The sequence below is a fragment of the Parambassis ranga genome, chromosome 12 (genome assembly GCF_900634625.1).
Source record: "Parambassis ranga chromosome 12, fParRan2.1, whole genome shotgun sequence".
Taxonomy (NCBI): Eukaryota; Metazoa; Chordata; class Actinopteri; family Ambassidae; genus Parambassis; species Parambassis ranga.
The window spans coordinates 2,489,185-2,501,872 of record NC_041032.1 but is presented as its reverse complement, the minus strand read 5'-3'; the positions used below and the strand labels follow the sequence as shown (position 1 = coordinate 2,501,872).

At 39.2% G+C, this 12,688-nt stretch overlaps 1 protein-coding gene across 1 annotated transcript; it reads left to right on the top strand.

The window, feature by feature from the left end:
- Window positions 1-784: 784 nt before the first annotated feature.
- Window positions 785-3,260, top strand: LOC114444243 (E3 ubiquitin/ISG15 ligase TRIM25-like). Its single transcript, XM_028418706.1, has 2 exons — window positions 785-2,440; window positions 2,700-3,260. Exon 1 carries the CDS (start codon window positions 786-788, stop codon window positions 1,755-1,757), a length of 972 nt encoding a protein of 323 aa, XP_028274507.1. The 5' UTR covers window position 785; the 3' UTR covers window positions 1,758-2,440; window positions 2,700-3,260.
- The last annotated feature ends 9,428 nt before the right edge of the window (window positions 3,261-12,688 follow it).

Sequence of the window (12,688 nt, the reverse complement as noted above, 5' to 3'; positions counted from 1 at the left end):
TTCATACCTTTCAATATCAAAACTATTAAAAGTAACTCTTTCACAGTATTAATGTTACTAGGCATATGCCATTAGCTACATGGAGAAGACCATGGACTGCTTCAAATGACCACAAGAGGGCGCATAGCTATTCCTGTCATTACTGTGTGTCATGAAGGTGAGTTAAATAACTGATTAAAAAATATCAATCATACTCTTGTAAGTGGATTAATAAAAATATTTTAAGTAAGTAAATTGCAGCTTTAACAAACCTAAATATATAAAATAATTTTTTATTAAAAGATTTTTTTATTTGTTTATAATAAACACTTTTAAGTGTTTTTCTCAGGCGTTGACCTGATGTTACAATATGTAGCCGCTAGGGGGCAGTGTTGTCTAATTCAATGTTTCCACCGCGGTGCATATTGGCGATATATCCTCATGTTCTAACCTTGCAGGATGGACCGGAGCTCGGTTGTGTGAAACGCGGTTCTTGCAAGCAGGAAGAAAGGAAAACGCAACTTGTGGAAGTATGCGTGTTTAATTACTTTAAAGAGTAACTTTTTTATTTAGTATTTAAACAAAAGCGCGTAAGTTCGTGTTGCTAGCCTGTATTTGCTCGAGACTGTTAATGTCCTCAAGTGCGTAGCGACTAGTGACTACATAAGTCATGTGGTCGTAGGTCAAGCTCCGTCTCATTGTTCTGTGTAACAGTCTGATAACAGTTTGAAAACACAGTCACTCAGTGGTCATGTGCTTCCTGCTTCCTGCACAGATCTGCAAGTTTACTGATGGGTGTAACCGGCATGCTCTGCTGTCTAACTTGGGTTGAGATCAGTTCCTTACATATTTGCGGAAGTGGACGTGTTTTTCTGACTAGCATAATGGCGCAGCAAAAAATTCAGCAGAATAAGAAACTAATCTGCTGTCCTATCTGTTTGGACCTGCTGAAGGATCCAGTGACTATTCCCTGTGGACACATCTTCTGTATGAACTGCATTAAGAAGCACTGGGACGAAGAGGGACAGAAGGAAACCCACAGCTGTCCTCAGTGCAGACAGATCTTCACATCAAGACCTGCTCTGGTGAAAAACACCATCTTAGCAGATTTATTGGAGGAACTGGAGAAGACAGGACTCCAAGCTGCTCCGGCTGATCACTGCTTTGCTGGATCTGGAGATGTGGCCTGTGATTTCTGCACTGGGAGGAAGCTGAAGGCTGTGAAGTCCTGTCTGCAGTGTCTGGTCTCTTACTGTGAGCTTCACCTCCAGCCTCACTATGAGTCCCCTGCCTTTGAGAAACACAAGCTGATCAAACCCTCACAGAAGCTTCGGGAGAACTCTCTTCACCATAAGGTAATGGAGATTCTCTGCCGCACCGATCAGCAGTGCACCTGTTATCTGTGCTCTGTGGATGATCAGACCCCCCATGGCGCTGTCTCACCTGAAGCAAATATGGCTGAGAGCCAGATGACAGCGAGTCAACAGAAAATCCAGGAAAACGAGAACTTTTTGATGATGGTTCAACAGTATCTGGATGCCCTGAACTACTCTGCTGATAAAACTGTGAGTGACAGTGAGAAGGTCTACTCAGGTCTGATCAAAATCATTGAGAAGAAAAGGTCCGATGTGAAGAAGCAAATCAGAATGGAGCAGTGCAACAAGGTGATACAAGTCAAAGAGAAACAAGACAAGCTGGAGCAGGAGCTCGCTAACCTGAGGCGGCAAGAAAGTGAGCTGAAGAAGCTTGAGGAGCACATTGAGTCTATGCACGTTTAACCCTTTCAGCCCAGCATCAATGTAACAGTTCTTTACTGTACATTAAACTTGTGGCAGAGCAAACGGTTCAACATTTTATCAAGTATGATATGACGATAAGAATTTGAGGAATGTCAGAGAAACCAATATGATCCTCAAAGATAAGAAGAAAAATCAGAAGTTTAGAAGATCAAAAAGAAAGCGACAGGGGTACCTACAAGCCTTCCACTGACAGATCAGTAACAGATGATAAAGGGTACACTGAGGCATCAGGTTTGCTAAAAGTGGTGATTAATAATTGCTACTTGAGTTATGATGCAGAAGGTGTGAAGCAGCTAATTAAAATGTCAATATTGTGCAGCTAGCATTTGTAAAAAAAAAATTGAAAAGTGTATGCACTGCACAGGTAATTATGTAGACTATATCTAATCGTGCTAACAGACACAAAAAAATATTATGCTTTGTTTTCTAAAACTGACCACCTTGCCATGGACTATCAACCACCTCTTTTGTTCTTTCTGGTGAGAGTTCTGCATGGATAAGACCCATATGATCCTGACAATGAGCTTTACCAAAGCTAAAAACTTGACTGTAAGTCTATAATCTGTTCTTAATTAAGAATAAGTTAAGCACACATTTCACACATGAGGAAAAAACTGAATGGAATGAGCCCCCAAAACAGGTTAGGTTTTCCCCTTTTCTCTGTCTTTTTTTTTTTTTTTTTTTTTTTTTAGAAGTTTAAGTTAAATAGTGACATTTGTTTGTTGTTTTGGCCATTTTTTCATTTTTCTGATTAAATAAACTGCAGCTAAATGTTGAAATCCCCATGTAGATGCCATTTCTAGGAGAAGGGATGAACAGAGAGAGGAGCAACTTATCTGTGCTATATCTGTGTTTCCCAAGCCTCAGACATAACACATTGCACTGATTATATACTTAATAATATGGTATAAATATGTTCAGCTGTTTTGTACAAATCAGAATTATCTGGATGGTGTAATTTAACAGTGGATTGCAGATGGAGTATATGTGTTGACAAGGATATGTTGGAGACTGAAGATTTTGATATAAGTAAATATGAATCTACATTGACTGTACATCTCTTGTGACTGTAGTGTATTTTTTTCTGACTATGTATTATTGAGCATATAGTGTATTACTCTATGTTGTACTGAGTATAATATTGTATGTTAGTATTGTATTAATGGTGAATGGTGAAAGTGTAGCAGCCCTGATTTGTATTTAAATATGGCAATGCTATTTTCAGCCTCTAGGTGTCACTAGCTGATTGTCTCTTTCACTCTGGTGTGTACATCAATATCCGTGTGTAGGTTGTGGGAACGTTGCAGCTGTTGTCACATATATTCCTGCATCTTCTTCTGACAGAGCAGTTTTATAACTGTGCATTTAGTGTGTTTGGGAAAATGACACGGTTCATAATGGATGATTCACTGTAACGACACTTTTACTTGTTCTCAAACCAAGCCGTCTCTCTAAATGTCCTAATTACAGCTTCTGCTTTTTGCACAAGCTTTGGGAGTTTTGTTTTGGCTTTTTAGATATTTTACACATATAGATGAAACAATATATAGATATCAGAGCAGAGATTAAGTTTTACTTGTCTCAAACTGTCATTATTGCCTGTTATAATCTGGGCTTTGTGCTTGCAGCCACAGCTTTGTCAGGTTGCAATGTTGGTTTGTAAAGTAAAGTCAAAATTTAAGATTAAAAAAATATAAACTGTATTGAAAACTACTAAAAAAATATCAACTGTTACTGTCATTGACGATCTTAAAGGTTGTTCAGCTGGGCTCACAATGTGATTTTTAACCTCAACTTCACTGATCACACTGTTGAGCTTTAATTAGCTGGTACAATTTAGGTTATTAAAGCCTTATCCAGGATCTAAAAAACATCAGCGGCCACAAAATAAGACTGTTGTATTAAATGCAGTTCATAAACGGCAAGGAAAAAAGTAAACTCTTCAAAAAAGACCTGCTAAGGAGAAATGATTAATTATAAAATAAAAATACAGAAAAAAAAGTTAACCAGACAGCACTAAAGGTAAGCTAACAGATGTTCCTAGTAAAAAACTGAATGTAGTCATTTAACGCCCTTAAACAGCAACATTTAAGACTACTTTTAGGGGTTCCTTTTCTGAAAAGCAACAACGACATCAGACTCCATCAGAGTTTTGAAAAATGATAATTTTGATTCTTTCATATAGTCAGTTAAATTCCTGCTGTAACTCCATTAACAGCATGTTAAATCATCTTTTTTGGCTGCTATCTCTGCCTCTCCGTCAAATCTGCATCAGTTCCACATCGCAGGCCTCCAGGCAGACTTTCTCCATATTTACAGTGGCAGGAGGATTGGAAGGTTTTTTGACTAGATCCCATTTGTGTGAACCTATTAGTGCTGAGCGCTCTGAGCTCTCTCTGATACGGCTCTAAGATTAGGCAATGGTATTACTGTAAGAGGATCGACTTGCCTCGAGGTGAGGGCCAAGTATACGGAGAGAGAGAGAGAGAGGGAGGAACACACACAAAGACGGGAACGTGCTCGCACAGATAGGACCACACACTCCTCAAGCAAAAAAAATCTGAACCTGGCAGAGAGTGGGACTCACACACATCTCAACACTCCTATAATAATAGTGCACACAACAATCATCATCAGTTAGAGGTAATAAAATAAGCTTTAAGTTTACATCTCTACACTAAAGTTTAAGTCCTTTATGCATCCTCCCATTCTATTTTACAATAAATGTGATGTATATAACGGCCCGTCTTTAACACATCTGAAAATTGTATTGAGGGTATGCACATGATGTCACAGGATGCAGAAGTCATGCCATTGACACCCACTGAGTGGCAAAAAGGTTGTTGACTGGCAGTGTTGTGATGAAAATCGTCTGTTAACTGTAAATACATTCAACAAAATGCTGTTTTTAAGAGAGGAAGTGATTGAAAAAAATATATTTAGCGATATTTAGTGTACTTTATATGCATTTATTTAAAAACAGCCATGATAATAAGCCTATTATTCATAAAACAAAGATGGATGATTTTTTTTTTTACAATTAAGATCATTTTCCTTCTGCTTCTACTATACATTTAAATGTCTGTAGTTACGACCCTGGCTCAGGAGTGCCACTGGCTTCTGCATTCTGTGACACACCAGTGGACAGAACATCTGTTATCATGTAGGTGCTTTCTTTGGTCATTTTTAAGGATCGCTGTCGGGTCCAACTGCCTCTAATCGAAGCAGGTTATCATCTCTTTGACTCCTGTGTTTACAGTTTCACTTACTGAAGGCAGCCTTGTTGCTGGTTGTCAGTTTGAATGAGGCAGGCATGTACCGGTGATGAAGTGATGTGCAAACCCTCTATTGCAAGGCCAAAATACCTAGTTTGACACAGAAGTTACCTGCAGATGTTGCTACATCTACAAGTCTCTGCTGTAAACCTGTAGTTAGAGCTAATGGCTAATCAAAGCTGACACCCACCCACTTGGTTGTAATACAGTAAGACCTGGGTCTATAAAGTAACCAGTCATCATGCACAGTTCTCACTTTTTCCAATTTGGTGTGACTTGTGTTGCTCTTGATTCCACCACCAGATGTCTTCTGTTCCTGACCACCTGACTGTCACGCCCACCTCACCTGCTCCCAGTAAGCCCCTGTGGATTTAAACCTGTCATTTTAGTCTTTATCTGCCAGGGTTTCACTTGCACTTGAGTGTGCCATGTTGTAGTTCTCGTCTTCCTGGTCTCGTCTCTGCTTGGTTTTTCCTTCCTGCTGCCTTGGCCCAAACAAAAAGCTCTTCTACCTTTTGATCTCTGACTTTTTATGAACATAATGTGCAGACAAGGAAACGTGTTTCTATTTAGGTGGTATTTGTAGGTGTCAGTGTGTGAAACTGCAGTGTTAGAGCAGCTGGCTGACATAACAGTTACTGGACATTAGAGACATCCTTCTAACATCTATTGCAGGTCTTCCCATGTTGATTCATTCCACTTTGCTGGTTTTTGGGATCCTCTGCCCTTCACAAGTTTGAAATTTGTCCAGGAAATAGTGTTTTCATCAAGGGAATATTAACCAAATAAGCACTGACTTCACAACTTCAGCCAGAAATGCACTGATATCATCAGTCAAAGGTAGATTGGAAACTTCATGGCAAACCCAGCCGGCTTAGTGCCACCTCTTGCACTCTATCCCCTGTGGGTGCACCCCATTACTGTATTAATAATTATACTGTATCATGTGTTTGTGTGAAAGAACACTGCCACCATAAGTATTACTGTAGTTGAAGGCTAATGATTGTAAATGACAACTTGTGTTGTGTCACAGTTTTGTGCACTATTTCTCTTTGTCATAATCATAAAGCTAACAGCTGTGATCTGTAAAAATGGTGACATTGATTAGGATGCACAGTCAAACAATCAGAGAGGCTGTGAAGAAACAGACTATGCCTGGATTACAGTGTGTGTTTGGAAAGTTACGGATAATGTATATTATAAAAAAGTGTATAAACCCTCCTACCGTAAAGGTGGTCGTTTACATTCTGGTATTCTAAATCGTGGATGTCTCATTCAACACTTTTTGACTTGTGTGTGTGTGTGAGAGAGACAGAGACAGACAAAAAGAGTCCTCAGTCAGGAAGAGGTTGGTTGACAAGGAGGAAGTCTCAGCCACTCACCCCCAACCCTCCCGGCAAAGGGAGAGAGCGGCGTGTCATAATTTATGACTTAAAAAGCATGAATTTTTCAGCGCACAGTGGCAGAGATGGCACTTCATGTTTACGGCAATCATTTCCTTAGTGAATGATTCATGTGGTTGTGGCGCTTATGAATCTTTCAGGGAACAAACAGAAACACTGATGCTCAGAGCTTTAAACTCCTTTGTTGGTCAATACCTCAACAGCTAAAGAGTTGTGTGTCTGGGAATCAAAGAAATGCTGTGTGTGTGTCTGCCAGTCTCATCCTGAAGATGTTATGACTCTGCTTTTCTTTCTAAGCGCTTGTATAGCTTGAATGGTGCGTTACATATTGCATGATTTCTCAGCAGTACAGAAGATGTTGCAAATGATTCCAAGACACACAGACTTTATGTTTGACAGTGGTGGCCACACTACGTGTATTTAGAAATAATCGGACCAACTTGGTGTCAGATCTCAGATATGTTGCTTTCATCATATACTATACCAACAAATGCGTTTATTCGCTTTGCTTTCATTTATATTTTCATTATATGAAATATGAAATTAGCTGCCAAAGCCTTGTCTCATCACTGCTTTTATGAGCGGGGAGGAGACAATGGGCAGAGGTGAAACTGTCAGGGCTGTGGAACACAGAGCACAGGTCACTCTGTATGTTAATACAACAGAAAAATTGTTTGCAGCAGTAAGATCTGTGAGCCTAAACTAAACCGTTTAAAGAAATCTGTCGGAGGCATGGTATTTTCAGACTTTCAGTCTTAATGTGTTACTGTCAGGATGGACTATCAGCCTCAGTAAATATGGCATAAAGTTAGTTTTACAAAAGTTAGCTGCTGTGTCTTCAAACAAAAAGTCTTCTAATATGGTCTAGGTGGTGTGTGTGGTGTCTTTTCTTAAATGGTGTGCGTTCACTGTTTTGTTGTGAGTGCATGAAATGTCTGCACTTTCCTCCATATTGATAGGAGACAAAAAAGAACATCTGACACAAATACTCACTGAATGAAGGAATAGCTCCCTGCCATAGGTTCCAGGGTTTATAGTATCACATCAGATTTTTGCATTTATGATTCAGCTCTGCCTGTGTTTGCCTGTATTTGACTCAGCCATAGCATCCCAAACACACTCAGACCTGCTCGTCACATAGCTGCGGGGGATGTCTGATGTTTTTTCCCATCTGTTTTTTCAGTCTATAGATGGGACCCATGTAATCTCTCTTCTCTGTTATACCTGCCATAGAAGCCACCAAGCCGTGCACCAAGCATGGAGGCCTGTTTTTGTGTGAGTGTGTGTGTGTGTTGCTTTTTGTCAGTCTCTGTGACACTGATTGATTCAGATGGAATGTTGTGTCAGTAAATGTGGCAAATATGAAACCAGTCTATTATTAGTTATGTGAAAACGTTGGATCTGCCACTCTCACCCTGATATTCACTGACACTTCTCTGCTCATTGGAGCCATGTCCTCCTTTTAAAATCACATTTATCTGTTGCCTAGAAGCTGCAGTCGCCTGGTGGAAATCTTTCATCTTGCCTGCGTAGTGCCCTTCAGAGGGCCCTACCGGCTGTTTGGATTTCAGCCAAGGTTACTATAGAAACACACAGAGGGAGAAGTGGAGGAAAACAGGAAAGGCTGGCACAGGCTAATGCAGAACACGCTTATTGATTCCCACCAAACAAAAAAACAAAAAAATAAAAATACAGTTTAAGATGTGAAGAAGGGACAAACATGAAAGTTTTACTTACATTATTGTTGATTTAATGAAAAAGAAAGTAAGAAGCAGTTGCAATGTTAATTGAATCATATGACTCCTCATCCCATATTATCATCCCCACATTGAGATGCAAGGTCAGACTTTGGAATAATACACCTTTGCAAATAAATAAAACATGTTTTTCTTTTCATACATATTTGTTTCAGTCGATCAGTGCAGCGGAGTGAGTGATCAAGTGGCTTCCCAGGATGAATTAGGTGTGTGCGAGCGTCCTCCGAGGAGCATTATTCTCTTTGAGGTGAGTTTGATATTCATGACAGATACCTGCACAGATCACAGCTGAAAAATTTAAATGGTTGTTGACTGTGAGAGTATAGAATCCGCCAACACCCCAGCAAACAGATGAATGAATTAAACTGCTGATCAAAGGTATTAAATTAAAATGTATGTTCGACGACTGAAGTCAACCACGCTGAATGCGCTCTACATGCATATTAAAACCATACATTAACATGAATGAACGCTCGCACGATTGAGAGAGATAATGAATAAATGGATGAACAAATGAGAGTGAATGAATGAATACGTAAATGTCAGGTTCAGGTGTGTAAACGAAGAAAGTGAAAGTTTAGAAATGTTTAATTGATCGGCAAGTACAAATATTGCTAGACAGAAGTTGTAGTTGATGGCTAAATCATACAGAACACAGGCCCTTTCTTCAAGAAAACTACATTTAAAGTAGACAATAAGTGATGCTGCTGCAGTGCTGCCTGTGTACAGCAGGTTTTAATGGCCTTGCAGTTGTTTATAACACAGTGTTATCAATACATCACTGTTCAAGAGTTGGACTCATACAAAAGGACACCAACATATTGTTTATTATTTTGTTTATTGATAAATTTGATGACACTTTTATATCTAACAAAGGACTTGCAATCTAAATTTACTAGCTAATGTTCTGAATGTATGCTATCAAACAATAAACTAGTTCACTCTTCAAAGGTTGGGAAGGAGATTTCATTCTGATGCACTTAGTGTATCATCCGATAGCAACCGATTAGTTCGGCAGTTCCGCTTTAAACGAAGAATATGAATCATCTGTGGAATCTATAAAACACTAAAAACATCAGCCAATCCTATGAGGCGCCCCTGCGCGGAGTATTGGCTGGTTGTCACTCTCTTCCTGCTCTGTGCACATCAGAGAGGTACGTGCATGATGGCCGAAGTCACAGACTGGTTGGGAGGCGTGGCTTCGGGGTGAGCTCCGAGAGAAAGGGGCGTGTGTTTACTTTCAATATCTGGCTGACTCTCACTGAGTTTTCAAAATCTCCTACCCTACCTTTAAAGGTTTTAGTCGGCCACTGTTATAGGTTTCAGGCTGCACATTTGGCACTCTCACATGATTAACTGTAAATAAGTTGTATGTAGATTGCTCACGACCAAGCTGAGATGTTTAGTCCGATCAGAAAATGCACATGTTAATCGGAAAATAAAAGTGCTTCTAAGATGCACCACCTCAGCTGGTGGAGTTTGGTAGTATTGATGGATGAAGACCACTTTGAGAATCATGATACAGTTTTTATTTGACTACAATAAGGAAAGTATCGCAGCAACAAGAGAAAAATATCAAGCAACAATATACAATACATTGTATGTGCAGTATAAAAACATGAAACACTTGCACTCTGCATTAAGCTCTCTGAAGACTTCTATTTTTATTCAAATGCTCTCCTTTATGTTTACTGTAATTCCTCCCTCGGCACACTTCCTCCCCCGAGGGTTCTCGTTCGTTTGACTCTTCCTGTCACATTCAAACTCAAGTGCTTTATTATGAAACATTTCTAATATTATGTCCCATTTAGCTGGACACACTTTGCGCTCATTTTTAATGCGCGTGTCCCCTTCCCCCACTGGGAATCGAATTCTCACCCGCGCTGTGTTAGTGCCTTGCTCATCCGATTAGGGACAGCGGAGGAGTAAACAGCCTCACCCAGGGGATCATAAAGAAAAAGGAGACTCGGATTTGAACTGATAAATCAAACCAATACCAGATCATTATGTAAATTTTAACCTCAAAGGGCAGTTTCACTTAGCACTGTAGGTGTGTGTTTGTGTGTCAGAGATGCAGTGCCGTCTACACACACTCTCAGAGTAAACATTGTATTCTGCCAGCTGAGACCCAAACAATAAAAAAAACACAACAAATAAATAAAACACTTCCCCCATCTCTCCAGGACAATGCCCTTTCTCTTTCTTTTCCCTCCACCTCTCTTTCCACTGTTCTGTAGTTCTTCACTTAATTTGGCACAATGGTTTATTTTTATGATTGCTGGCCTGTAGATTTTTTTGAGTCATGATTTCTCATGACTCTGTTATTGAGTTTTGTTTTTCATTTATATATATTTTTTGGCAATATATAGTGTTCCCTCTATTTCCATTATATGTAAGAGGAGGTGAAAACAAAGTCACCAGCTGATTTTGCAAAAAGGCAACAAAGGTCAGAGTTTTCAAATTTAATGTGATGTCACCCAGGAGGCAGGACTCTCTGTTTTTACACCCAAAACTGGAAACATTTATGGTAAACCTTCTTGTAAATTTATTAAATAAGTCATCATCGTTTTTGTTTCCACTTAATATGAATAAACATTGTTTATTATATTCATTATATAGGTGCTAATAATACAGATATATGTTCTTGTGTATTACAACATGTATATTTCTTGTACAAAGACATAAACAAGTCCAGCTGCTGTTGATTTAGGCAGATTCACCAGTTTTACTCTTCTTCAAGTTTCCCTTGCTGCCATGTTGGAGGTGGAAAAATGTGACTGTGACGTTTCCACTTGACATCCTATACAGTACTGGTTAACACGTGCACTAAACGCCCATTGGTCCGACTTTAACAGTGATGCTTGAAGGTTTGTGAACCCTTTAGAATGTTGCATATTCCCACATAAATATGATCAGGGGATTTTTATATAAGTCCTGAAAAAATAAAGAGAACCCAAAATATGTTATTTATTTATTTATGTTAAGGAAAATGAGCCACTATAACATATCTACATGAGCGCCTCCTTGTGCAGAAACAGCAACAGAACGTTCCCATGGTTGTTCAGTGTTCTCCTCATGGTAACATCAGCCAGTGTGACAGATGAACAGGATCTCATTTTTTTTAAATGTTTTCAGAAACCTCAGTTGTTCGTTCTATGATAGACTTGCATAAAAACGTGTTCAGACTTTACAACATGATCACTCTTTAAATGAAACGGGGCTCAGTGACTCAGAACCATTGACTGGTGGAGTCTGATTTGAACTTCAGAGGTTTACATATTTACAGATATATATGATATTGGATCATTTTCTAATTCTAATTTATTTGTTTGATTTATTAATTTTTTGTCTATATTTAGGACTGTCTATTCAAGTCTGGTAGAAGGTGTGCCTAGTGTCTTCACATTTATTGCAAAATGTCTAGAGCTGGTTCACAAACTCCTGTACATCTGATGTGTGAGGAGAGTCGAGCTTCAATTTTCCAGCCGTATTGATGTGTTTGGTTGTTTGTTCCTTTATTTGGGCTTTTCTACATCCTTAGTTGCATTTGAAGAGCAACAGAATGGAAACGGGAGGTGGATGTTACTGTAATCTAATAGATGACAAATAATACGTGAGATTCATGGTTCTCATCAATAATAATGTTTCTGTGGAAAACAACAGCAAATACCAGGCTGACAGAATAATACCAACACATATTGAGTTTGCAGCATCTGTTTTGTCTTCATTTGTCTTTTGCTTTGTGTTTTCACCTCTGTGTGTGTGTGCAGATGTTCTTGTTCTGTCTGAATGGTAGAAAGAACAATATTGTTTTTTCCTTGAAGAAATGCAGCTTATGCAATATAATATCAAAGGTTTTATTTAAGTCCATCAACCCCTTGAACAAGATGTAAAAATAAAACATACAGTATTAAAACAGAAACTTTACAATCAAATTTGGAGACCCAAGGACGTGTTCTAACACTTCTGTACCTGTATTCAAGCTGCTCACATCCCTGCAGTTTTCATATATAAATATTGACACATTAACATGTTATTTATGTTAGAGAAGATGCAGAGAACTACAGAAACCAATATAATAAATGAGAGAAGCACAGTTTACAGTGGCAGATCAAAACATTTTTGACATTTAGACACAGGGAACTGCAGTTAAACCAGTATCACAGACAAACACATAGAACTGTTCACCTTATACCCCCTCCCAGATTCTCACTGCTGCGTGTTGTTAATCCCTGTCTCCTCTCTTGCTTTTTCCAAACACACACACACACAGACACACACACACACATGTTCATTGAAGGATACAGAAACATGAAGCTCCTCTTTTTCCCTCCTCAGCACGTCAGAAGCATTTTGCCGGGTGATTAATCGTCACGGCGAGCGTTTGAGCCTCGCAGTGGGCCTAGGGGCGTCGCCACGATCCCTGCACCTGCCACTCTGATCCACTGACCCCCCACTATACGCTCACATTTAAA

Excerpts from the sequence above, each read along its gene's own strand:
- LOC114444243 (XM_028418706.1), top strand. The coding sequence starts at position 786 with ATGCTCTGCTGTCTAACTTGGGTTGAGATCAGTTCCTTACATATTTGC.